Source organism: Phodopus roborovskii, unplaced genomic scaffold, assembly GCF_943737965.1.
Source record: "Phodopus roborovskii unplaced genomic scaffold, PHOROB, whole genome shotgun sequence".
Lineage (NCBI taxonomy): Eukaryota > Metazoa > Chordata > Mammalia > Rodentia > Cricetidae > Phodopus > Phodopus roborovskii.
This window is the reverse complement of record NW_026125052.1, coordinates 16,711,433-16,738,850: the sequence shown is the minus strand read 5'-3', so window position 1 is coordinate 16,738,850 and position 27,418 is coordinate 16,711,433. Positions and strand designations below refer to the sequence as shown.

Sequence of the window (27,418 nt, the reverse complement as noted above, 5' to 3'; positions counted from 1 at the left end):
GCCCTCAGCACAATCGAAACTGCTGAGCTGAGCGCTTATCACAAGCTTGGAGTCCAAGCCAGACTTGGCCCCGCCCCTCAGCCCCGCCTCCCCCTCCCCCGCTGCTGGAAGCCGCTTCCGGCTACCGGAGTCTCAGGAAAGGACAAATGCTGTAAGTTCGGGTAAGCGTTTCACAGAACATTTATTCCCAACTCTTTTGTTGCTTTTTTCGAGAATCCTATATCGCTTTGAAGCCTGTCCTGGAACTACTCTATAGACCAGGTTGGCCTCGAACTCAGAGATCTGCCTGCCTCTGCCTCCCAAGCACTGGGATTAAAGGCGTGTGCCACCAACGCCAGGCTTATTCACAATTCTTTAAGTGGCTATTTATTTACAAGTACAGTAGAACGAAGGTCTGGATCCAGATGGTCAAGGCAGGTCCGACTCCAAATCCACCTCATTACCCACACCATGCAGCTTTGCTTCTACCCCAAACCCCATGAAAAGGTTTTAAATAATAAACAGCCTGGTTGGCTTGCAGTTTGAATTGTGGTTTATTTAGAAGCATTCAAGAATTAGACGGTAAATAAACAGATTATGAGTAATTAAAATCGCCATTTATTATAAATACCAACTAAGTTAAATAATACTATTTTAACTATTTTCCCCCTTTGAGCTGGGGTCCAGATTCCTTCTTTGAAACTCTTTATCATGAACAAAATCTTTAGTGTTTTGTTACCTCTTCTTTCACCACCTGTACCCAAAGTTCCCTTTGATAAACTAAATGAGACCTAGAATTCTGGAAGCAAGCTCCTTCCCATTTATCCTAGAGTTAAACTAACGTTTTGGCAGGTTACTACCCCCCACCCACTACTTCCTGTTCTCAACTCTAGGGCTGGACACCTCAGAAGAGGATTACAAACATTTAGAAGTCACCAGCATTTTCTTGTCTCCCTGGCCTCACCTGAGCTTTCCTTAAGATGTGCTCTGACAGTCACAAAAGAGAGGACTTAACTTTACCTTTCCTTTATGTAACAGGTGGGTTTTCCCTTTCTCTACAAGATTAGTGAAATACTTCACACTACCTAGGATTTTTCCTTAAATAAAACTTTATGCAAAATTACTTCCACAAACACTGTTCAATGGGCGCTGGTGGGCTAACTAGCATGCCCAGCCCTTTTGTCCCTCCAGGTACCTGCCAGGTGGACACTCAACTGCACCACTGGGGTCTTCTGCAAAGAGTTACTTATTTACTAAGTCTTACAAGGAAATGACTTTCTTGATCTGCTGTCCTTTAAGGTCATGTAGCTATGAAGCTTGGAGTTGGTTATAGAAATTAGGAGAATAATTCTTAAAAATGTTCAAGGTTAATCTTTGAAAAATAACCAAACTAACATTTAACAGCCCATTAAAAACAACCACATGGAACAAAGGAAAATGCTCAACTTCAGTACAAGCAAAAGGAGAAGCAGTCTCCAGGAAGTCCAAGTTAGCCACTTCCACATATTACAGTGGAGAGAGCCCTGTCCACATTAGTTGAAAATCTGTTTCTACTACTCATCCCATTTCAAAAATGAGAATTTAAGTTCTGCTCTTTGATTTGCTCCAAAGAATACTGTAACAGATATTGCTTTGACAATTCAGTGATGCTCGATATAGATTCATCAGATTAAAAAACAAGCAAGGGCTTCCACCCACACCTCAATGACAGAATAAAGATAATCTCTGAGCAGCAGGCAGTTATTTAATACAAGATCAGTCTTCAGTAGCGGTGGCTGTACCAGTCGTTGTTGTTGATGTGAAGGAGCTCTGTCACAACCTGCAGGATATTGTAATTGTGTTTTCTCAGCAGCCTTAGATTCAGCTGCCTGTCGCAGAATCCCATTTCAAAGAGATGGGCCATCAGGGCTGCTGTTTGATCTTCAGAAACAATGGGCTGTGCAAAGACACGAGGTAGACATTTTCCATACAATTTCATGGCTTATCTTACAAATCTTTATTATATCTCATCCCAGCCTTTCCTGACTTATTAAAAAATGTTAGGTATTAGATGCAACAGTCCAGCTTTTCTGTCTCCCTAACAAGTCAAATGGGTCAAGGGTGCTCTGGCTAGACATGTGCACAGCTGAAGGAGAAGGGGACAGAGTGGGGGATGTTTCAGAGGACTTTCTGAAAGCAGCATGATGGCTCACACCTGTGATTCCAGCTTGGAGGAAGATCACAAGTTTGGGGCTAACCTGGGCTCTAAAGAGTGAGCCCTTATATCTCTAAAAATCCAAACAAACAAATCACCCATTCTTCAGCCAAGTAAAAATTGAATTACAAGATGAAAAGAAGCCTTGAAGATTTGTGAACATAAAAATTAGTGATAGGAAAATATGAACAAGAGTGACATACTGAAGATGGTATGGGCTATGAAGCTATACAAGATGGATATAGAATTTCAAAATTGTATCTCAGGCAGTCTTTTTACCCTCAAAATAGAAGTAATCTCCGCTACTACTCATTTACGGAAATCCTAGCCCTTCCCCTTTTGAGACAGGGTCTCTCTCTATAGCCCTGGTTGTTCTGGAACTCACTATGTAAATCAGGCTATCCTTGAACTCGGAGATGCTTCCTCAGAGCTATAAGCCCTAGTTGTCCTCTCTGCTTACTTTGGAACAGTCTATCACCCTTGACAGGCTTAATCTACTTATCTTTTCTTCCTTTTGTTCTTAAATGATGTTTTTTGTTGTTTTTTTTTTTCAGGACAGGGTTTTTCTTGTGTAGCCCTGGCTGTCCTGGAACTAGCTGTGTAGATTAGGCTGGTCTCAAACTCAGAGATCTGCCTTCCTCTGCCTCCCAAGTGCTGGGAGTAAAGGCGTGCGCCACCACAGCCTGGAGTATTTTTTTTTTTTTTTTTACTCAGTTGAAATTTTTTTCTTCTGAGGAGCAGATGGGAGGCAGGGTGGAGGAAAGTAGGGGGAGCAGGAGAGGAGGGAGGGGGAACTGGGATTAGAATGTAAAAAATAAATTAAAAAGTTAAAAAAAAATCTAAAGAAAAAAATTTTTATATATATATATATATATATATATATAATTTTTGTAGCCCAACCCCAGTCCCTCCACCCCCTTTTCCCACCTCCCATCTACTCCTCAGAGGGGATAAGGCCTTCCTTGGGGAATCACCAAAGTCTGGGATACCACATTGAGGCAGCACCAAGCCCCTACCCCCTCAATCAGGCTGGGCAAGGTCCTTTACCTTTTCATCTATTGATAACATACACTGTTCATAGTGCTCTTGTAAACACCGCCTTCTGTGGGCTAGCGTTTACCTCCCCCATGTAGCAAAGTGAGGCACACTGTCACACTGTCAAATTCCTCGCCACTAGCTCACAGCTCTCTGCAGCATTTAGCACTGTCCCTTTATGAATCTCCCCAAATCCCAGCAGTAGCCCTATTTCCCTTTAAGTTTTTGTTTGTTTGAGACAGTGTTTTTCTGTGAAACAGTCTTGACTGTCCTGTAACTCAATCTTTAGACCAGGCTGGCCTTGAACTCATAAAAGATCTGCCTTGTCTCTGCCTCCTGAGTGCTGAGTGAGATCAGAGGTGTGTGCACCACCACCTAGCTAAGTTTTGTTTTGGTAGAGGTTCTGTTGCTTTAATTCCAGGACAGGACAGGTTCCAAAGCAATAGAGACCCACTGTCTCAAAAATAAAATAAAATAAAACATTCTGCCTCCATGTATATCTGCACACCAGAACTCATTACAGGTGGCTGTGTTAGCCATCATGTGGTTGATGGGAATTGAACTCAGGACCTCTTATTAACCTCTGAGCCATCTCTCCAGCCCTATTGCTTTGATTCTTAGAGGCTGCTTCTTTCTGCCTTCCACATTTTTTTCCTGGATAATTCCAACCAACCACATACATAGTTCCTGCTAGAACCTGTATGCAAATGACTGTCAAACTTCAGCCTCAAGTCAAACCTCTTCTTTGTGATGGAGATATATATACATACAACTGCATGATCGGTGGCTTTACTTTTAACCTGGATAAACTGTAAACTCAACACTAAGCAAAACCCACTGGACATACTCCTACCCAAATAAGCTTTTTCATTGAGGTGGGGGTTATTATGCATTTTATTCTATGTCTTGTGTGTGTGGTGCTCATGTGGACATCAGAGGATAGCTCATGAGTCAATTCTCTCCTTCCACAATATAGGTCCCAGGGATTGGAACTCAAATTTTCAAGGCTTGGCAGCAAGCACCTTTACTCACTGAGCGATCTACTGGCCCTTTCTTGTAATGCATGGTACTCCAGAGTACCTAGTTTGAGATTTACCCTTGACTTCTTTTTAAGCACTTAAACCCTAACAAGTCTTGACAGCTCTTTCTCTTTTATGTTATTTTTTATGCTCTCAATTTTTACCTATATGTGGATTTTCGTGTGGCTTTCTTTACTGGTCCTGTACCTCTGTACTATAGAACAACAGTGATCACATTAACTCACACCCTTAAAATCTGTCCCTGGGAGTGTGCTTTAAGTTCCAGCACTCAGAGGCAGGTAGATTTCTAAGTTCAAGGACAGCTTGGTCTACACAGTCATTTCTAGGACAGTCAGGGCTATGGAGAGACTGTTCCAAAACCAAAACAAAGAACCCCAAACAACACCTTTCCATGTCTTAAAATAAAACCCCAGAACTCACAGCTTGCCTTTTCTCTCCTTACTCTTCTTCCCAGATCTGAGTCGCCACCCACTCTCTTCTAGCTCTTCTAGCTATTTTATTTTTCAGAGGACAAGACCTGGGGCGAAACCCAGGGTGCTAAGCAGGGGTCCTATCATCATTAAACTACATCTGTACCCCTTTAAGATTTTGAGAAAAGGTTTCACAAACAAAAACAGGGCCACTGCTGGGATTTGGGGAGGTTCACAAAGTGACAGTAGGCAGTGCTAAATGCTGCAGAGAGCTGGCTTTGAACTTAGTCTTTCTGCCTCTTCAGGAGCTGGGATTATAGGTGAGAGCTACCACTTCCAAAATTGAAATGTTTTGGGCTGGAGAGATGGCTCGGGGGTTAAGAGCACTGGCTATTCTTCCAGACATCCTGGGTTCAATTCCCAGCAATCACATGGTGGCTCACAACCATCTATAATGTGGTCTGGGGCCCTCTTCTGGTGTATGGGCATACATGCAGACTGAACACTACATATTAAATAAATCTTATAAAGAAACTTTTCTGGGGGATCACTAGCTTTGTCCTTAGGCCTGAGTTGAGAGGGTGGAGATGCTCCATCTGTTGGCTTGCACTGGCACAGTATCTTCCCCTGTACTGGAAATGTGCAAGCTTTGCCAATGTGCATGTTTGACAGGAATGTGTGTCATATGCATACAGTAGCACCTGTATGTCTAACTCTGTACACGATTTTAAGTTCTTTTCCTTTTCTCCCCAGAGTAACCTGGTTAAAAACAGGAAATGGCAGGGCTATGTGTTCATCAAAGACTAAATCCACATATAGTCCATGCCATGTTAATTGCCAATTCAGACAGAAAGTCACTGCCATTTGTACTGGTAACTTAGGGGCTGAAGTTAAGGAAGAGAAACCACACACTGACCTGTGCAGTGACTGGTGGCCCAGAGAATAGGGCCTTGTACGCAGAGGCAGCAACAGACAAAGCTCCCTTCACCAGTCCTCCAGCAATGCTGCTCCCATTGAGGTGCCTACAGAGGAAAACCAAATTATCTCCCCAAATAAAATCACGACCTTACAAGGTAATGTGGGTGCTAATTTAAAAGAAAATGAGGCATCCTTAAGAGAACAAAAAATTAGATGTAAAAGGAGAGAATGAACTGTTTACAGAGCTACAAATCTTGTTTTGGTGCAGGGCTCGGCTTGGCTGGCAAAGACATACATGAGCACTGCAGGAAACACACACCCTGTTACCACGCCAGCTTTCCATCCCAGCTGAAATTAATGTGGTCATGGGCACACATGGATATCAGCAATCTGTCTGCACGTCTCAGAGAAAGCACCTGGCAAAGTAAATGGGATTTTTCTGAATACTGATCTGGGATGACAGGGACCAGAAAGGCAGCTGTATCTAAGAAAAAATGGCCAAAATGCACATGGAACTTGATCTTCCTGTCTTCTTGGGCACTACAGGTAAGGTGAATTTAGGGCAGTCCTTTCTTGCCTGGAATGTGAAAATGCATAAACATAAGCCTTAGCTGTCTGGCTTTAGCTCTCTGTCCAGGGTTGAGCAAAAGCTTTAGAAGTAAAAACAAGGATTGAGGGTTCTCCTTCCTGTGCATGCCACATGCTCTGAGAGGCTCATTTAAGCTGAAGCAGTGCTGGGATGTTCACCTGCTTCTGAAGAGACTTCACAAGGTCATTCATTACCTTGAGTGGTCATAGCTCCTCTGTCTGCTGTTTACAAGTCCTGATGAGCCTCTGGGCTCTAAAAGCAAAAGAGCTGTTGGTTAGATGCAGCAGCCACAAGCACCTAGTGTTTTCCCAACACAGCAAAGCTATTATTGAGGCAGGTGGAAAGTTATTAGGGTGTCTGAAGTCTTTCCTTTTCTTTAGGGTGTCTGAAGTCTTTCCTTTATTAAGTTCCAGAAAGTCCTGTGCATGGTTTAAGTAACTGAGAAAGACGAACTGTCTAGAAAGGCTTTTAGGAAGAAGTGACTGTGAGGATCTACTTACCACTTCACAGTGCCACTGTCCCGACTGTTCAAGTAAGTGGACAGGACCATGAGCATCACAAACTAGCTGAGCTACTGCATCACTCAGGTGAGTGAACGCAAAACTGGAGCTGGCACCTAGGCTGGCCTGCCTCCAAGGCTGTGCTCCTCCCACCACAGTGCAGCACCTAGCTCCATAAAGTCTCCATATACGAGTAGAAACAAAGCATGAAGGAGTACAGAAGGAGGGGAAAGGGCACGTTCTTAAAGAAGACCATGAATCAGGAAGATGGACAGCCTGTTAAGATCTGGTTTCCAGTGGGAATTGGGAAAGGAAGGGAGGTGAAGACCAAACTTGTCATTACCTCCTCCCATCTGGTCAGGGACTGAAGGAACTTCTTGGACAGTAACCGGTGACTCCACTTCTGGGGACCCGTGCTGTACATAAGGGGAGCTCCTTTAGAAAGACACAACATTGGAGGTAAGTTGGAAACCAAGGCAGCAGTGCCAGATTCTCTGCAGGCTTCAAGTTCCAGTTCCCTGTAAGTTTGGGGATCTGCATCACAATCTAGCTAGAAAAACTGGTTTCACTCAAGGCACTTCCCCTTTAGGGTGGTGCTAATAGTTGGACAATTTAGTTTCCTGAGTGGTTTAAATGATGGTCAGGGCTCTCACAGTTTCTATGTTAAAGGAGAGGCCAAAGGCCCAGATCTATAGAGACTTCCACACTTTCTCTCTGGGTTTGTGGTATATATCCATAAGGAATTTATATAACTTTTCTAATTGTCCTTTTTTTGGTGTTAGTACATGGAGGATAAGGGTTTTTCTGTTGAACCCAGGCCCTCATGCTTGCTAGGCAAATGCTCTAACACTGAGCTAAATGGCAAGGCCTCATGTAATTTTTTGTCACCGCCATTGAACCCAGAAAAAAAAGAAAGGTAAGACCCAGAAATGTTTGTGTTTACAGATTTTTCTCTTAATTATAGAAAAATAAGTATACATGTGCTCATGAAAGTAAGGTCAACTAAAACAAACAGTTGTTTAAATCCCAAATTCACAAATGCTTAAAAATATATGACTTTTATTCATCTAAATTTGGAGATCAAGTTGGTTATTTCACCTCTGAAGAACAGGACAGCTAAGGGGGACTGAGCAGTACCTGGACAGTGGTGGTAGAAGTCCTACAACTTCAGGGACTAGGGGCACCGTGTCCAGAGTCTGTGAGGTCGTGAGGATGTCACTGATGCTCTGCTCCTGTGGCTGGTTCTCCCCTTCAGGGAGTCTCTCTTCAGCCTCAGTTGGCTCCTGCCCAGCCTCAATCCTAGGTTCGCCTTCAGCCCCTCGCTCCAGGCCTGGCTGTGAGAGTGCAGAGCTGTACATGGAGTCCCCCAGGGGGCGGCTGGTATCAAAGCACTCAGGCAGGATGATGATATAATCTTCAGAGGAAGCAGAAGACTGACTCTGAACTTCATCTTGGAGTTCCTCTTCTTCCTCAGCAATGTGGACAATCTCTTCCCTTTCATCTCCAAGTGATCCTTCTTCAGGCAAGGCAAATTTCACTAAGGAACAAAAGCAACCACTGTGAAGGGAAAGGCTTAGCAGCAAACCTCAATGTTGTACTCACTTGGCAAAGCCTTGTGGGTCATGAGCTATCACAAAAGCCAGAGTGGAAAGAACCAGAGGAATAGGCTGCTGCTGGAGGCATAACTGTATTCGGTTTCAATATCATGCCAAAACAAACAGAATGGAAGCCAACAAAAACAAGCCTGTGGGCAGAAATAGGCAGGCTCCCCATGAGCACTGTGAGTCTTACAGTCCCTTTTCCTCTTCATTGTGACAGCTAACAGACTGACATAAAGCTGTATCACAAATGGTAAGCTAGCTATCAGGGCTATGTAAGCCCTTCAGCTTGTATACTTGCTTCCCTACTCCTTAGAAAGTAATGTGTAGTCAGAAGAGAACATTGGAAAATCACGGGGGTGAGTAGAAAGGTGCCCTAAGATCCTATCAGAGTAATACCTATGAACAATTTGGTTTATCTTTCCACACCGTTCTAGTATTTGTATACATGTGTAAAAAAGTATTCATATGTGTGTGTGTTCTCTTTAAGCAAAAATAGGACATGTTTAAAGATATATAAATATCAATTTTTTTGGTATATGTATGTATGCTGATTACATGTGCATGTGTTTATGTGTAGGTCATGGGAGGACATCAAGTGTCTTCCTTTATTGCTTTCCGCCTTATTAGAGACAGGATCTTTCACTTAGCGTTTTGTTTAGGCTAGCTGGTTATGAGCTCCGGGATCTGCCTGTCTCAGTTTCCTGATACTGGGGTTATGGCTGACAGGGCTGTGCTTGGCTTTTAGGTGAGTACTGAGGACTCAATTCCACTGAGCAAGGACTCTTATCCACTGAGCCATTTCCCAATCCTGCAAAATTTGGTATTATCATGCATCTGAAACTGAATTTTTGAGTGGTTTCTGAGACATAAGGTACTGGCTCTGTTGTAAAGGTATTGTGAGTGTGTGTGTGTGTGTGTGTGTGTGTGTGTAAGTGTGCAGGCAGACAACTGCACTGTGAATGGAGGCTAGAGAAGAGGCCAGCACTGGCTGTAGTGCCCAGAAGCTGACAGTGTTTCACTATGGGATGTGTCTACATCTGCACTCTAGTATTGGGATTAAATGCATGTGCTAAAATGTCTGTCTATCTGCCTTGTTTTCTGTGACAGGGTCTGCCATAGCACCAGTGTTTTTTTAGGTGAGTGGTAGGGATTGAGCTGGCCTCAATTGCCCCCTCCAGAACCCATTAAGGGGGTTTTGTTTACTTTTTATTTTTTGAGACAGTTTTCTCTGTGTAGCTGTGACTGTCCTGGAACTCGATCTATAGGCCAGGCTGTGAACTAGGAGAGCTCTGCCTGCCTCTGCCTTCTGAGTGATGGGATCAAGGGTGTGTGCACAACCCCTTCAATGAAGATATGTTTTTTTTTTTTTAAAGATTTATTTATTATGTATACAGCGTTCTGTGTGCATGTACACCTGCAGGCCAGAAGAGGGCACCAGATCTCATTACAGATGGTTGTGAGCCATCATGTGGGTGCTGGGAATTGAACTCAGGACCTCCAGAAGAACAGCCAGTGCTCTTAACCTCTAAGCCAGCTCTCCAGCCCTCAATGAAGATATGTTTATGGTAGAATTTAACCCTGTGAAACAGTTTAGTACTCTTGTGTCATCCCACATTTTTCAGACTGCTGCCCGTGGGAGAAAGCAGACTACTTAGTTGCCAACGAGGGCTTATATTGAGGACTGTCAACTTACAGGAAGAATCTTTTCTGCAGAATCCAGGCACAACTGGCTGCTGCTCCTCTGTGGACTGCAGCTGTAATTCCCCTGAGAAAAGGCAGAAATGAGTTAGGGTGGCTCCTTTGTTCCTGGTGCTCTACTAAGAATGCCAGCATAGTCAAAAGCTAATGTGAATCAGAGTTTCCAACAAAAATCAGTCCCTCTCCCCTCTCAGCAAGGAAAAGCACCTCTCATTATTCAGGGGCCACCTTGCTAGCTGGTAGGACACTCACTTTGCGGGGACCTCTGCCTACAGGGTGGGTTGTGGTCTGGAGCAGCATCCAAGGTAAGGGATCGGATTACAGTCTCACACACAAACTGGGTCCCACTCAGGTCTTCCTCCGTTTCTTCCACTGAAGCATTGGCCTCAGCCTTCTTCTTTGTTGATATGGTGGAATCTGAAAGACACAAAAAGCTTGTCTGTACTTAGTGTTAAATAAAAGAGTTGAGACCTTGAGAGCTTTCACCAGTCACTGCATAGGAAACCTAGGTAGGTATGGATAGCTGCTCTTGCTGTCATGAGGGAAGACTTAGAAAGAGAGCGAGAGATGCTATAGGACACCAATTTGCATGCTGAGGTAAAGTTAATGAGGAACGGGTATGGAGTGGGAAGGGAAGGTGCTTTACAGACATTTAACCCCTTACCAGGAAGTGCTTTAAATCCCGCCCCTTCACTTTCTTCCTGTATCTGCCCCAAGCCTGGCTTCTCTATTAAAGGACTGTCATGTGGCAGAGGAGACATGCAGGGAGTCATATCTGGAGAATGAAGACAGGAAAACCATCAACTGAGAAAAAGCATGACGTCATAAACAGTCAAGTGTCCAGAAGCAGCAGTTTGTAGGTTTCTTGCTTCCTATGGGGTTAAAATAAATCCAAATATGCTCCACCACCTGTCATAAAGGACTTCTCCAGACCACCAGACACGCAACCAGCTCTGACCGACCAATGCTGGGTCACAAATAAGTAAATGGCTTAGCAGGTCAAAGCCAAGGTACAAACCCACGAATAAAGGAACAAGGGGAGAAAAATGAAGAAGGGGTTCTTCTTCAATAGTCAAGCCCTGCACACCCTTGTGCCGTGGCACTGACAGACAACAGGAAAAGGAGGTGATGGACCATGGGTGCAGCTTCACTGTCACACAGGAGGACTCCTCACCCTCCAGTGCCCCAGACTCTAACCAGCACCTGAACAAGATGAGCCACGGACGCTTACCCACAGGGGTGTTGTGGGGCACTCTCTCCAATTCTTGGACAATATTTATATCCAGCAGCTCAAAGGACAGCAGATCCTAGAAAAAGAAATGGCAAATAAAGGTGTCGGCAGTGTAAGGGGGAGCCATGTTCTGCTGCAACTGGACCTACAGCCCTTCTGCACACTGCCTGGATTCGCTTCTGTTCAAATTCATGCCCCTCCTCAAGCAAGTGAAATGGGAATCAATGTTCTCAAATGTCTAACTGGCAGGGAGGAGAGGAAACAGTGGGCAGGTAAATGAAGTAGGCTAATAGGAAGAGGCCACTAGAGGGAAGTTGTGAAGAAGCACAAGCCTGAGATTCCAACTCATGAGGAAACAGTTTAGAAACTTGCTCCACAGATGATCTCACTCCCACTAAAATACCGGACCAAGCCTGCCCACCTTTAACTTGCCAGAACCACCTATGGTTACTCCACCTTCTCAATGACAAGCTGAGGGCTCATCCCTCGGTGCTTGCTTCCTTTCTCCCCCTTGTCCCTCAAAGCGTGGACTGTTACCTGTGCAGTCAGAAGGTCCACAGATGGAATGTACAGCTCTCTCTCACTGGCAACGTTCTGTGTCCTCTGCGGGATGCTGGCTCCTGTCTGTTCTGTCTGCTTTGCCACTTCACCCAGCGGAATCTCTTCTTCAGCTAGAAGAAAAGCTTCCTGTAGAGACAAATAATCGGGGCATATTTTAGGACCTCAACAGAGCTCAAGCACCAGGCTGACAATGTCACCCCTCAAATAAAAATACAGAAGAACCTCTACATTCACATTTTTAACTTAAATTTAGACTTTTAGAAAAGCCGCAGAAATAGTAAAGAGTTCACACACTGTTCCAAAAAGCAGTTAACTCCAAATTCTAACAGTAGAGTCTGCTCCACTAACAAAAAAGCAACAGCACACAGCAGCAAGCCACAGTCAGGTCAATATGTCATTAGCACTAAGGGAGCACACACGCAAGAATACTCTAGGAGATGAATGTTAAGGAGAAAAGCTAGCAGGGGTTCACAGGCAGGCCAGGCAGCCCTTTCCCTGTGCAGCAAGCACTATCACAGACAAAGGTCTCAGGCACTGCCAGAACCAACACTCTAAGGACACAAGACACCCCGTGGACTAGGCCAAAGGCCAACACAAAAAGTACTGGAGGGGAGACTATCCCCAAATCCCATGTGTTAAAAGCTCGGCCCCTAAGCTGGGTGGTGGTGGCACACAACTTTAATCTCAGCATTTGGGAGGCAGAGGCAGAAGGGTCTCCGAGTTCTAGGACAACTAGGGCTACACAGAGAAACCTGTCCTGAAGATCCAAAAGCTTGAACCAAAAATGAACCTTTTCCCTTAATAAGTTAATTATCTCAAGTATTTTGTCGTAACGATGGGAAACTCAGAAACGGTAAACTTTTAGGATGTCTGGAGAAGCAGCAGCTGTGAATGAGCTCTTTTAGGTTCAGGTCCCAGTGTCTGTGTCAGTTCTGAGCAAGAGCTAGCCTCAAACTTGAAATAATCTTGCTTCCGCCTCCCAAGAGAGCACGGAATATAGGCATGTGTCACCCAGCTTGACCTTCCTAATGACCGAGGAAGTCACTTGGTATACTGGGGCAAAGGCTACAGTTAACTGCTCACCTCTTGCTCACAGGTGAAGTCATCGGCTTTGCTTGAGCTCATAAGGTCCCCTTCAATGGCAGCAGGGCTCTCAGAAGAGGGGAAAGGATCCACTATGATACTGCACCAGACCCGAGGCCCAAACTGCTGGCCTCTGTGAGAAAGACGCCAATGCGAAGTATATGTTCCCTCTAGGGTTGGAGCGATGAACTCCACAGACACAACCCCCACATGGCCAGCCTTCAAGCAGGGAACCAAAACATCCTTCCTTTCTGTAGAAGCCAATGTCAAGTTTCCCCACATGAACTTGAGCTGAAAACAACAAGAGGAAGCTTGTCACCTGTGTCCCTTGCTACTGCACATCACTGTCTGTACATTTAGTGAGGAAAAATACCTTTGTGTCTGTGCTCCACTTCACATTTCCTGTGTTTTTCATCCTCCAGTGTTTGATGAACTTGGTTCCTGGCTGAAGATGAGTCCCATCAGGCAAATTCTCATCCACAAATGCTGCGCTAAGAGTTGGCATAACTGGGGCACACGGCTGCAAAGGAAGCCTGGACAGAAATCCAGATGCTTAGTCACTTGCTGTCGAGTAGGATGGCTTGCAAACATGCTGACTGCTTTTTAAGTATGTACTAATATATTTGCCTTAAAAAAACTAGGCCCCGTGAGAAGGCTCAACAGGAAAAGGTGCTTGCCATGTAAGTCTAGTGAGTGACTAGAACATTCAATCCCCAGAACGCACAAAGGTCAGAGAAAAGAGAACGGACTTCAACATGCATACCATAGCACACTCGCTCGCACACACACGCGCACACACAGATATGATAGCAGCAGGGTGGTGGTGGCATACATCTTTAATTCCAGCACCTGGGAAGTAGAGGCAGGCAGATCTCTGTGAGTTTGAGTACAGCCTGGTCTACAGAGAGAATTCTAGGACAGCCAGGGCTGTTATACAGAGAAAGCCTGTCCCTAAAAACCAAAAATAAATAAATAAAACCAAGCCTAATAAAAGCCCTGCTCGTGCGTGCGTGTGAGTACAAGGCAGTGCTAGGAATCAAATCCAGGCTATAAAACAAAGACAGGATGCTTTAAGGGATAATTAAACATGTCCATAAATACAAATGCTTCTTTTGCTTCCAACCCAGTCACATAGCCTCCAGACAAGAGAAGTCTGAGATGTCACCCCCATTCTGAGTCTTACTAGCTTTCTGAAAAAGGCATCAAAGTGAGTGACAGAAACAACACCTGAACCAGCCTGAACTGGGTGGGTGCTGGGACACCACAGCTAAGACAAAAGATGGCTAAAGCTCCAGTTTGAAAGAGCTGGGCCGAAGCCACACTCCCGAGCTGGCCCAGGACTTACATCAGGGTGTTAGACTGCAGAAAGCTCTCAGGTCGGACCAAAGGGGTCCTGGGACTCTGGAGTCCATGGATTGAATTCCACAAATGAATCTTCCTGTGGAGTTTAAGCTGCTTTTTGAGCTCCTTGACCTCTGCTTTCCGCTGTTTCTTCTCAGCACGCAACCTTTGCTTTTCTGCTTTCACAAAGTTCTTATCCACCTGTTTCTGGAGCCTGGAGAATAATAAATCAATGTCTTAAAACACAAACTTTGAGGCTATTTGGAGCTAAGTAAGCCCAGCAATGTTAGCATCTAGTTTAATTTCTTTTATAGTCATCATTCCCACTTGAGCCTCAGAGAACTGTTACACATCAATTGAAAAGGAGCAAAAGAAGGAGACTATTACTGATTTTGTGATACTATACAATATCATTACGTTTTTCTTTTGAGATGGTTTCACTATGTAATTCAGTCCAGCTTAGAACTCTGGAAGCTTCTGAATGCTGGGCATCTCATCAAGTTTTTTTTTTTTTTTTTTTTAAGATTTTTAATTCATGGGTATGATGCCCACTGGAGTTATAGATGGTTGTGAGCTGCTCCATGGGTGTTTCTAACTGGACCTGCGATCCTCTGCAAAAGCATCGGGTACCTTTATTGCTCTTAATCACTGAGCCATCTCTCCAGCCCAAATCAGGTTAATTTTTTTTTTTTCAAAACAGGGTTTCTCTGTATAGTCCTGGCTGTCCTGGAACTTGCTCTGTAGACTAGGAGGCTGGCCTCGAACTCAAGAGATCTGCTTGCCTCTGTCTCCCAAGTGCTGGGTTTAAAGGTGTACACTACCACGGCCTGGCCTATGTCAGATACTTTTAACATCAGCAAAATCAAGAAGTCACTCAGATGAGCACCTGACTTGTTCAAGAGCGGCAGGAAGACGAGGAGTGGGACACTTTAAGTGGGAAAATGGCTCAGAGGAAATCACAACAGGTCTCCGCAACTTTAGCAGGACATGGTTATTGTCATGGGCGTATGGTCCAGCTTCACAATCTTCACAAATGTTGTAGGATGGGCACAGGCTGTGTGAAAAGGACAACAGAGTGAAAACTTCACAGCAGGAAGTCCCTGAAGTAAAAGAACAAGATTAGATTATATTTGCTCTGTTACCAGCTATGTTGAGCCTATGTTTCTCATTAGTAAAAGGAGAAGAGTAACTCCTAATCATACCTATTTCCATGAATAGTTTACAAGAAGAAGATACAAGAAGGTTTTGAATAAGGCAGGGGTCTATCCTCAGTGATCTAACTTTGATTGAGGGAACTTAATTTTTCTGTTAATCCAAATGTACATCTGAACAGCACTCAGAAAACCCACAATACAGGTCAATGAGGAGCTGTTCGTGCTACCAAATCTAAGCCACATCACTTACTGCTCAGAGACAGAAGACAGCCAGCTTCCCTTCATGCACCCAGAATGCTAGGCAGTCACTCCTCTGCCCAGGAATGGCTTACCTACACTGGTAACGCACACCAATGATCCTTTTTTGGCAGTGGCTGCAAGCAATATGCCAGCTGAATTGGTTCTCTTGTAAAAACAGTGTTTCCTCTGAAACAGGCATTGAGACCGCTGAGGGTGAGGAACCCAAGGGTGACTTCTGGAGGACAAGCTTCTCCTGCAACCTCTGTTCAAGCTTCTCAACGGTTTCCTTAACCACTTGTTCTCTGAACTACAATGCAGAGCAGAAGGTGGGGTGGGGGTGGGGGGGGAGGAGAGACCACTCAATTTCAGCACTGGAAAAAGTGAGAAGACATCAAACCTGAAATGTCCCTGCCTCTGGAATGTGTTAAGAACATGGCAGATGGCTACCGGAACAATGAACAGAGATGTTACAGATTTCTTCCTTTCACGGTTAAGCTGCCTCTTCCTTGGGACGATTCTAACTGTGTCCTTCTCAAGCAGAGATCTGTCTCTCCTTCACATGCTTAGAACTAGACTTCCTCTTCTCATGATGCCCAGGCAAAGGCTACAACTTCCTTGACTATATCTGCTGTGTCGAAACCATCAGCTGCCACTCTCCATCACTGACAGTAGAGGCTGAAGCCTTCTGGGCTCAGCTTTTTCCCTGTGCCCAAGTGCTGCTAAAACCCCAGTTGCAGGGATCCTCACCGTCTCCAGGTAGCTTGTGAACCAGTCTGGGGGCTTGTCTTGAAGTTGGTCCGTGTCACATGGAGCAATTGGACATGGCTGTGAGAAAATATAATCCAAGACCTTGGAAGTTATTTTCTTTTCAAAAGTAATTCTTCCAAAATGTGTTACTTTCAAGTTTTTTTTTTTTTTTTTAAATCAAATTGTCACAAGCATGTAATTTTTTTTTAAAGTTACAGTGTCAGGGCCTGGAGAGATGGCTCAGAGGTTAAAGCACTGGTGGTTCAACTCTCAGAAGCAACATGGTGGCTCACAACAATCCATGAGATCTGGTGCCCTCTTCTGACATGCAGGCATATATGCAGACAGAACACTGTGTACATAATAAATAAATCTTTTTTTTTTTCTTTTTTCCTCGTTTTTCCAGACAGGGTTTTCTCTGTGTAGCTTTGGAACCTGTCCTGGAATTAGCTCTTGTAGACTAGGCTGGTCTCTAATTCACAGAGATCTGCCTGCCTCTGCCTCCCAAGTACTGGAATTAAAGGCGTGTGCTACCACTGCCTAGCTCATAAATAAATAAATCTCAAAAAAGAAAAAAAAAAAAAAAAAGTACAGTTGGAAAGTGTTTTCTAGTTTCTTTTCTTTCTCTAGATAAACCAGGGTTGCCAGTTTCAAAAGTTCAGATCCAGATGGTCGAGACAACACCAGATCTTTTGTGTGCACGTGTGTGTAGTGAGCATGCACGTGAAGGGTGGAGGCTAGAGGACAACCTTGGGTGTTGTTCCGCAGACACTGTTCACCCTTTATTTTCCTTTTTAAGGCAGGGTCACCAGGCTAGGCTGGCTGACCTATAAACCCCAAGGATCTTCCTGTGTCTGCCTCTTCCGTGTTGAGATCACACATATGTACCACACCTGACTCTTCTGTGTGAATCCAGGCATGTATGTGGATGTTGTGAGAGAGGGTTTCTCTCTTGTTCACCACTGCACATGCCAAGCTAGCTGCCTGTGATCTTTTAGAGATCCTCTTGTGTCTGCTTTCCATCTTGCCATGGAAGCACTGGTTTACAGATACATTGGGTTTATGGACACAACACCGTGCCTGGCTTTATGTAAATTCGGGAGATTGAACTCATGTATTCATGCTTGCACACCACCTCTATACTGAGTAAGCCATCTTTCCAACTCCCCTTAACACAAAACAAAAACAAACAAACATGGATCCCGGGGATCAAACTCAGGTTCTTGTGCTTGCAAGGCTACCTCCCTAGCTTCCCTGTCCAAATCTTTGATGGTTATCCAAATGGTATATAAGACACAATGAGATGTAAGGCTGAGTTGGACAGACAGGTCCATCCTTTTCATACCTGTGCCGCAGGCTCCTCTGTAGTCTTCATATCTGATCCCACGACTCTCACCAGAGAAGAATAATGTGCAAGGGGCTTCTTTCCTGTCCTGGCAGCCACTTGTTTTTCTACTACAATTTGGGGGACTTCTTCATCTACCACATGGTACCCTTCATGAACTTGCATCTGTAGTTGGTTTCCTTGCTTAATGTTAGCCATCTGGAAGCATGTTAAAAAATAAAGATATACCGTGATTCTCTTTTTCCAAATGAAATGTCAAAGCATGGAAATACAGAAGTATAGTAAACTAAACTATGATTCTTATTTCTTTTTAAAATTCTATTTATTTATTATTTATACAGCATTATGTCTGCATGCATAACTATACACTATAAGAGGACATCAGATCTCATTACAGGTAGTTATGAGCCACCATGTGGTTGCTGAGAATTGAACTCAGGACCTCTGGAAGAGCAGTCAGTGCTCTTAACATCTGAGCCATTTCTCCAGACCCTTGTTTACATTTCTAAGCGAACAGGTAAGCACCTAAACTTTTGATGTAATGACATGCCACAAGTGGAAAATTAGCACCTGGCATTTTATGATCAATAGTAATCAAAATATTCTATACTAAGAATACTATAGAAAATTACCTTTAGACTATGCAAAGTATTAGACAAATAAATTTCAAATTTAGTCTTGGGACCCATTCCTAAGATATCTCATTATGAATGTACAAATATCCAAAAAAAAAAAAAAAAAATTTAAAAAAAGGCATGTTAAGTTCCAAGTACTTCGGATAGAGTGAACCTCCACATTAATATCTAGCCTGCTGTCAAGAATATTAACTACAAACGGCTTTACTGTATTAATGTTTTGAGGAAATTTCTAGGTGAGATTTTTCCCATTAACTAGGCTGTCCTTTAATTTTCTCGTCTGTTTTGAGATAGGGTCTGCCTGGGGTTGCCCTGCCTCGTCTCCAGCTCAAAGTACTCCTGCTTCACCTCCTAGATACTACAACTACAGGTGTGTATTCCCTGTCTAGCTTTTAACTGGTTGTTCTATAAGGTATTAACTCTAATCTCAACTTTCTAAAAAACAATTCCAGACTAACACTAATCATGGAAACTTAGAGCTATGCCCTATAGCTAAGCATTTACTTTTTACTAACCTCGTATTTTAGAAAGCAAGCTTAAGTAGTTGTATCTTTGCGAAGAGCATTTTCCTAATAATGTATTTTGGAAACTCCGCCAAGTATTTCTTTGGCTTCCATGAAAAGTACTTAAGTATTAAGAAAAATTAGGGATCAAATGGCTAGGTTTCTAGCCACCCCCTCCTCCAATGTCATAACTGTTTTTTTCTTTACCTTCTCATACAATAGACTTAAGATTCCATTTAAAATAACATTCCATGTGTAACTATGTCAACTGATGGACGTGCTAATTAAGTTGATTGTCCTAATTAGGATGGGATGGGATACAGAGAACTTGTCTAGCATGCAGGAAGCCCTGAGTTAGCTTAGCCTTGCAAAAAAGAAAATAAATTACCTAAAAATTTTCTGTGCACAGCAATATTTTGATTTGTTCTGTTGCCCAGGTTATTCCTAAACCAGGCTCAAACAATCCTCCTGCCATCTCTTCTTTTTGTTTTTGAGACAAAGTCTTGCCACACAGCCAAGGCTGGTCTCAAACTCACTGTGTACAGCCTAAGTTGTCTCTGAACTCAATGGTCCAGGTACCTTGGCCTCCTGAGTGCTGGGATTACAGAGGTGCACTATGAAACCTGGGGCTTCTTTTTAAATGATGAGATGGCACAACAACGAACTGTATGAGGAACTGCCTGCTGCTGAGTCATGTGTCCTACTTACCAAACTAGTCTCCCTAACAAAACAGATGACTTTCCAGTGGAGTTTAGGGCTCAATAAATATTTTTAAAATAACTTGAAAATCAAATGAAGTAAACATTACCTTAAGTGCTTCTTCATATTCTTCTAAAGGGACCAAAAGAAAAAGAAAGAAAAACAACAGTGACTTATTTATTTTTACCATTCCTAAAGACTCCATTGCCTATTATCAATCCTACATGTTTTTGCTTTTTTGGGCGGGGAGTAGGAGCCTGGCTATGTAGCCCAGGCTGGCTTCAAACTTAACCTTTTGTGTGCTGTGATTACAGAAGGGCAACATCATGCTTAGCTAGTCCTACAGTTCCAGTGTACAACATGAAGACTACAGTTAATAATAATGTACTGTATTTAAGACCCTCAAGTGGCAGAGGCAGAGTGTGGGGTAGCAACTGTGAGATGACACATTTTAATTTCTTTCACTAACATTTTAAACTAACATTTTAAAGCTATCCGTATGTATTTCATATCAATGTTATATATCTTAAAAATATAAAGTTTATTTTAAAAAAGTAAACCCAGGGGGCTGGAGAGATAGCTTAGCGGTTAAGAGTACTCGCTGTTCTTCCAGAGAACTCAAGTTCAATTCCCAGCACCCACGTGGCAGCTCACAACTATCGGGAACTCAGGTTCCTCGGGATCAGACACAGTCATATAAATGTACATAAAGTAAATACATTAAAAAAAAAACCCAATCCTACTCAAATTCTTATAATCCTTACATATGGATAGTCACTGCCTTTTTGCTAGACCTACTAACTCCCTTGCTGTATGGTGCTTTCGCCTCTGGTTATAATATTCTTGGTCTCTCCCTGCATAGTTATGACAACCAGAACACAACAATATAGTGGTAGCCAGAACTCTGGCAATGGAGCTATTGGTACTTTATGAAGGTGTCCAGAGACCCTTGCCTGAGATTCCAACTTCTTTCCCCAGCTGCAAATGGTTTCAAGAGATGTGAGCCTATTTATAGAAGTGAAAGGATGGCTAAAAACAGGACTCCACGATGCAGTGAGATTGAAAACCATGACGGGGTGGGACTTCGAAGTGATGTAGTTGTTGGGGGAGAGGGGTGCCCACATTCCCGTATGTAATTCTGCTCTGCAAGAAAGCCCAACAAACTCACTGGTTTCACCAAGCTGGACTTTGGTGAGAGTGTGCTTTGATCTGTTATTGGTGCCTACCTGGCGTGGCTGGACATTTTTTTGTGTTTCCCCAGGAAAAGTGAATGCAACACTTACCCACTGCACACAGAAGCTATTACAAAGCATTTTCCTTTTGGTCCCTCTGTGCTGCTCTAGCCTTCTCCACACAAGAATCAACCCATCTCCTCTAACTAGGCTTTGTGAAGTACGATTCAGTGGAGTTACGTACTGTGTTAAGACTACCATCTTTCCTGATTCAAGTAAGGTTTTAGGGACTAAAATACAGACCATAGCCAAATATTTGATAAACATGGGAACATAGTTTGCTTATGCACTGAAATTCACATATGTGCCAGGTCAGAACAATGCAACACTCGCAGAATGTGTATTAGTTTCAGAGGATTAACATCTTAAATATAAAGTTGGATAACACCTGTCCTTATGGTCCATGTAAATGTATTATCTTCTTCTTTTTTTTTTTTTTTAAAGGTATACAATAAAAATCCCTTATGAGGCTGGGGATGTTATTGAGCTGGTAGAGTGCTTGCCTAGCCTGCAACAAGCCCTGAATTTGATGCCTAGTGCTGCATAAAGTGGGAGTAAAGGCATAAAACTGTAATCTCAGCATTTAGGAGGTAGAGGCAGGAGAATTGTATGCTTTTTAAAAATAATTTATTTTTATGTACATTGGTGTTTTGCCTCCATGTGTTTCTGTGTGTGGATGCTGGACCCCTGGAACAGGAGTTATAGACTGTTGTGAGCTGTCATGTGAGTGCTGGGAGTAGAACTCAGATCCTCTAGAAGAGCAGCCAGTGGTCTTAACCACTGAGCCCTCTCTCCAACCCTGACAATCATATGTTTAAGGTCATCCTAGGCTGACAGTCAGTGGTGGTGCACACCTTTAGTCCCAGCATTTGGGAGGCAGAGGCAGTCAGATCTCTGTGAGTTACCAGCCTGGTCTACGAGAGCTAGTTCTAGGACAGCCTCCAAAGCCACAGAAAAACCCTATCTTGAAAAAAACAAAACAAAACAAAACAAAACAAAAAAATAGTCATCTTAGGCTACAAGTTTAAGCCAGCCAGGGCTAGGAAACTAAAGCCCATGGTACAGTGTCAATTTACAGCACACCAAATTGTATTCTAAGATGTATGCTAGAGTAAAACATGGTTGAAATGGAAACACCACAATGAGCAGAATGATTCACTATGTAACCCAGGATGGCCTTAAATCCTCCTGCCTCAGCCTCCTCAGTACTAGATTTGCAGACAGATTTTATAATGGCAGACAAATTTCAAGTGAAACTGACTAGATTTTTCTCAGGAACTCACCTTGACTATTGATGGATACCTACAAAAAGAAGAAGGCAACAGTGAATGCTAAGTCTCATCCGCCTGAGCATTTATGCTAACTAGGGCCAGTCTCATGTCCAAGTCCCTGCACAGGTATTTAGCATTTCCACTACTATTTAAATAATGAGCTCTGTTTTATCTCAGGGATATTATCAGGAAGCACAGTGTAGGGCTAGGAGCCTGGGATCTAAAGCCCCTACTTCATTACTTTTGTCTTTGGGTAGGATCCCTCATCTCAGCGCCTCTGCTTCCTCATGGTAAAATAAAGGTGCTAGTCTGATGCATTAACCACTTAGTAAAGAGCCCCTATTAGCATCATCATCACAAACTAAATGACAGCCTTGGTACAGTTTTAGCTTCTCTCTCTGATATTCTCCATGTTGCTCCATATCAGATGCCACTACTCATTGTGAAGTATGGGATAATCAAGTATATTTAAACTATTAGGCAAATGAGAACATTATTCTGAACCTCTGTCTTTTGCCTTTATGGCTAAGATAATCTTTTGTTCTAAAGCCCAGGTTGGCCTTAAACTTTCTAGGATCCTCATGCCTCAGTCTCCCAAGTACTGGAAATACAGGTGTGAGCCATTACAATGGACTTTATAGTCTGAACTTTTGAAACTTTGTATCACTCTGGAAAAGATCCCTATTCTAAATCTTTAGAAGGGGATCCACAGTTACTTTACCTCCTCATTTTCCTCATCCAGGTATTTTATTTGAATAGCATTCAGATCAAATGAAACTTTTACCTGCAAATGAAACAAATGGATCAGTGTATCTCAGTATATAAAATTAAATATTTTAACTCTGTTCTTTCTTATTCTCCCCCCCCCCTTTTTTCCTTTTTTGGCCTGGGGGGGGGGGTTGATGGTTTGGTGTGGACTTTTCCAAGGCCACGGCTCTTAAAGCCTGTAGGTATCAGCCTACCCTGTAGTGAGGCAGAATTTCTTGAACCCAGAGCTTACCTATTAGGCTAGCCCAGTTAGCCAATTTGCTTCTGCTTCCAGGATGCACTATGCAGGCTTCCTAAGTACCAGGTTCCAGACAGGGCATAACACCCACCTGGCACTTATATAGGTGCTGGGAAACCAAGAGCTGGTACTCGCATCTACATGGCAAAGGCTTAGCCTTCAGAGTCCACTCCCTGGTCCCTTATTTTTATTCTTTTTGTGATGCTAGGAATTCAATGCAGGGCTTTGTTAATGCAGAAGTACATTCCCAGAAAAACATCTTAGCATAGTTTTAAAAAACAACCCAGAGGTTATGCTTGGCGGTTAAGAGCATTGGCTGCTCTTGCAGAGAACCTGGGTTCAATTCCCAGCACCTACATGGCAGCTCACAACTGTCTGTAGCTCCAAGATCTGACACCCTCACACAGACATACAAGCAGGCAAAACACCAACGTACATAACGAATAAATAAACAACTACATACTCAAAGAAAACAGAGACAATATCTACAAGTGGTAACAGATAAGGGAGTAATATCTTGTAAACACAGAAAGATCATCAAAATGACAGTAAGATTAATAATCCAAGGGTCCAGTGGTAGAACACATCTTTAGGTTTCTACTCCCAGCATTTGAGAGGCAAAGGCAAAAGCAGACTTCTGTGTGTTTGAAGCCAGATTGGTCTACACAGTGAGTTCCAGAACAGCCAGAGATACCCAGAGAAACTTCTAAAAACATAGATTAATACAAATGCAAATGTGCAGAAAATTTACAGATGAGGAAATAGGAATGCCTAATAAATACATAAAAACATTCAACTTTACTGCTAAACAATCTGGCAGATTCAGATGGCAAACTTTTTTCTTTTGTCAAACATTCAGGGCCAGGGACATAGCTAAGTGGCAAAGTGCTTGTCTAGCATGTGGAAGGCCCCATGTTTGATCCCCAGCACCACATACAAAGCAAAATTTAAGGAATCTAGTCATTTATTTTCTGTGCACTGTCATAATTCTGTGAAATATTTGGCAGTTATCTATTAAAATTCTTTTGATGATTGTGTGTGTGTGTGTGTGTGTGTGTGTGTGTGTGTGTGTGTGTGTGTGTGTGTGTGATGTTTTACTCTTGGTTTTTTGAGGGGCCCACCACCCAGCTCCCAAATAAATTACACACAGAGGCTTATTCTTAGTTATGAATGCCCAGCCTTAGCTTGGCTTGTTTCTTGCCAGCTTTTCTTAAATTATCCTGTCTACCTTTTGCCTCTGGGCTTCCTTTTCAGTTCTGTATACCTGTCTTTGTTTCTTGCTCCGAGCTTACTCTCTAGCTGGGGGACTGGCTCCTAGAGTCCTCCTCCTTCTCTGGCCACTTCTTCTGTTTCCTTCTATTTATACTCTCTGCTCACCAGCCCTGCCTATCCTTGCTCCTGCCTTGCCATTGGCCATTCAGTTCTTTATTAGACCATCAAGTGTTTTAGACAGGCAAAGAATCATAGCTTCACAGAGTTAAACAAATGCAGCATAAACAGAAGTAACACACCTGAAAATAATATTCCCTAACTTTTCTTTTTCCTTTTTCCAGACAGGGTTTCTCTGTGTAACAACTCTGGCTGACTTGGAACTCAATTTGTGGATCAGGCTGGCCTCAAATTCACAGAGATCCATCTGCTTCTGCCTACTGAGTGATGGGATTAAAGGTGTGTGCCACCACTGTCCAGCACATTAATGTGTTTTTAATTTTATTTTATGCATATGGGTGTTTCGCTTTCGTGTAAATCTGGGTACCAGGTGCCTCTGCAGGGACCAGGACAGGGCATCTGATATTCTAGAACTGCAGTTAGAGATAGTTGTGAGTTGCCATCTGGCTGCTAGACTGGGTCCTCTGAAAGACCAGCCAGTACTCTTAAATACTAGGCCATCTCACTAGGCAGTATCTATAGAAACTTAAAATTAGGGCTAATGAGATGGCTTAAGTAGCAATGTACTTATATACAATATACAAAAGCCTAATAACCTGAGTTTGATCCCTAGAACTCACATAAAAGTCAAAGGAAGGAGCCATCACACACACACACAAATAATAAACAACTTTTTAAAATTCAAAACCATATCTCACCTTCAGATAGTCTACCCTATAAAACAATACATAAGTTACCCATATGGAGAGATGTAGGTAGGTCCTGTCTATTTTATAATGTGAAAACAAAGAAAATCTGTAACAGTTACATCAACAGTGTTCAGCAACACATTGGACTCATAGTTCAAGAAGACTGAGCTTTGCTCTGTGTCTGCTGATTAAAAACTATGACCACAATACACTGTTGGGCAAGAAAAGCAACCTGCAGAACAGTATTTTCTATGACCCTAGCATGAGACCTGCATGAACATGAACATGGAAATGTGGGGAAGTACTCGGAGTTGTTACCTCCGGTTATCCAAAGGAGGTATGGATAGCAGATACAGGATAGGAGTTTGAGGACAGACGTTATCTCCTTGGATGTTAAGATTGCCCCATGTCTTATAATGGGCATGTATTACACTTTTTATACATTATAACTTAAACTTTTACAATGAAAGAGAAATGCAAGTTGTCAACTGACCCAGCTACTAGGGAAAGAAAGGTAACTGGTGCTCAGACCATTTTCAAAGACCCCAGTGCTTTCCCCATAACCATCTGCCTAGGAAAGTATAGAGGGAAATCTGGGGAATTGCAGGGAACTAGAATGTAACATGCTGGAAGATCCTCCCTCTGACATCCTTTTTAAGCTACCAACACAGATAACCAGGTCAAGACATGCTTGTAACCAAATGGTTACATTACACACAAGTGCCCAAGTAGTAAAATATTGACCAAGGCAAACCAATGGACTCAGAAGAGTACAAAGGGCAAGCCAATGAGAAACTATGAGCAAAAACACCCATGGGGCTCTGCTTTGCTTTTTTGCCAGTACTGAGATAGCCAACCTTTGACCCAGCAATAAAGCAACTGGCAGGTCTTGCAAAATACAAGTCCTATCCTTGGCAGTTAAGAAACAGCATCGATGCATCTACTCCCCAGCCAGAAAACATTCCCCTTCAGCCTGGTTAGGGTGGAGGACACACTAACTTATCCCTCAGCCTGTTTCTAAAGTATGTTTCTAAATCCTAATTCACTTAAAAAATAATTTAACCTGAGTTTGATACCTGGGATCCCCCCCCCCACACACACACAGTAGAAAGAAAGAACCAACTCCTGAAATTTCCCCAGACTTTTGATCCCTCTCAAAAAATAAATATATGTAATTTAAAAAATGTTTAAAGGAACATAGTTTTTTCCCTTTATCCTGGTACAAAACTTATACAAATACCAAACCTATGTCAAAAACAATTTTCAAAATATCCAGAAATGGTAACGATGACAAACTTAACACTTATGAAATGAACTGCTAAAATTAGGACCATTTAAAAAGACTATCTGTGTTTAAACCACTGGAAAGCAGAACAAAGTGATACTCACCATAGCTTCAACATCAGCCCAAGTTGTATTTTCTGGATCCGAAACCAGAAAGCTTTGAGTTTCATTTTTAAAAGTTACATTTAGAGTAACCTGTGGTTCCATGCTGTGGGGTGGGGCTGAGAGATAGATGGATGAAAAAAGAGGAAGGGATTAAAAACCCACACAGACACATTAGGTTTAATATATGTTAGACTTGGGAGATCACAGTAAGAGAAACAATGTCCCTACTGGTACACGACTTACTCTCTAGTAGTGTATTATATATCAAGTCTCACTTACATAAAGATTTCTCTTTCTCAGAAATAAAGACACTAATACTCAAACTATACCATAAAGCTTTACAGTTATGCTACAGAGTTAAACTTATTTAGAACTTCCACCTTAGAAATAAGAACCAAGGGCTGGAGAGATGGCTCAGTGGTTAAGTCTGCTCTCCCAAAGGACCAGGGTTCAATTCCCAGCACCCACATGGCAGCTCACAACTGTCTGTAACTCCACCAGGAGACCCAACACCCATAACAAAGCACCAATGCAAATAAAATAAGATTTAAAAAAAAAAAAAAAAGAAGAAAGAAAGAAAAGAGGCACAGTGGCACACACCTGTAGTCCCAGTTACTCAGGAAGGTAGAGCAGGATGGTAGTTGGAGTCCAAGAGTTCTAGGCCAGCCTAGAAAACAATGAAGCCAAGTCTTTAAAAGAGGTGTGGTATGGGGGAGGGGCGATAAAAGTCTGCTGGAAGAATTTAAATTTTGGCCATATCTACAAAGACTCTCCTACCATGTTATAAGTCTCTAAAGTGTTTACCTTATTCCGGTGATTGGTTGATATCTGTAGCACAAGCCAACAAGACGGAGAACAAAGACAAGGTGTCTGCACTCTGGGAGCAGAGGCAGAGGCAGAAGAAAGCTGCAGTTTTAAGCAGTCAGTTCAAGAAAAGCC

At 42.9% G+C, this 27,418-nt stretch overlaps 1 protein-coding gene across 2 annotated transcripts; it reads right to left on the bottom strand.

Moving 5' to 3' along the window:
- Positions 1–514: 514 nt before the first annotated feature.
- Positions 515–26,595, bottom strand: Nbr1 (NBR1 autophagy cargo receptor). Of its 2 annotated transcripts, XM_051177570.1 has the most exons (21): positions 26,480–26,595; positions 22,728–22,790; positions 22,019–22,037; positions 19,613–19,635; positions 17,667–17,864; positions 16,322–16,399; positions 15,667–15,881; positions 15,067–15,234; positions 14,185–14,394; positions 13,213–13,372; positions 12,840–13,130; positions 11,733–11,882; positions 11,196–11,271; positions 10,629–10,739; positions 10,217–10,381; positions 9,960–10,031; positions 7,803–8,202; positions 7,009–7,100; positions 6,360–6,417; positions 5,575–5,680; positions 515–1,915 (listed from the first exon to the last, which is right to left on the bottom strand). In XM_051177570.1, exons 1-21 carry the CDS (start codon positions 26,579–26,581, stop codon positions 1,742–1,744), a joined length of 2,931 nt encoding a protein of 976 aa, XP_051033527.1. In that variant the 5' UTR covers positions 26,582–26,595; the 3' UTR covers positions 515–1,741. The 2 variants fall into 2 exon arrangements, with proteins under 2 accessions (XP_051033527.1, XP_051033537.1); XM_051177580.1 differs by lacking the exon at positions 10,629–10,739.
- Between the last annotated feature and the right edge of the window lie 823 nt (positions 26,596–27,418).

Coding starts and splice junctions, on each gene's coding strand:
- Nbr1 (XM_051177570.1), bottom strand. CDS start 26,581: ATGGAACCACAGGTTACTCTAAATGTAACTTTTAAAAATGAAACTCAA. Junction 11,272..11,732: donor TGGACCTTCTGACTGCACAG/GTAACAGTCCAC, acceptor TTCTTTTTCTAG/GATCTGCTGTCCTTTGAGCT. Junction 10,740..11,195: donor GCCCCACAACACCCCTGTGG/GTAAGCGTCCGT, acceptor TTCATTCTCCAG/ATATGACTCCCTGCATGTCT.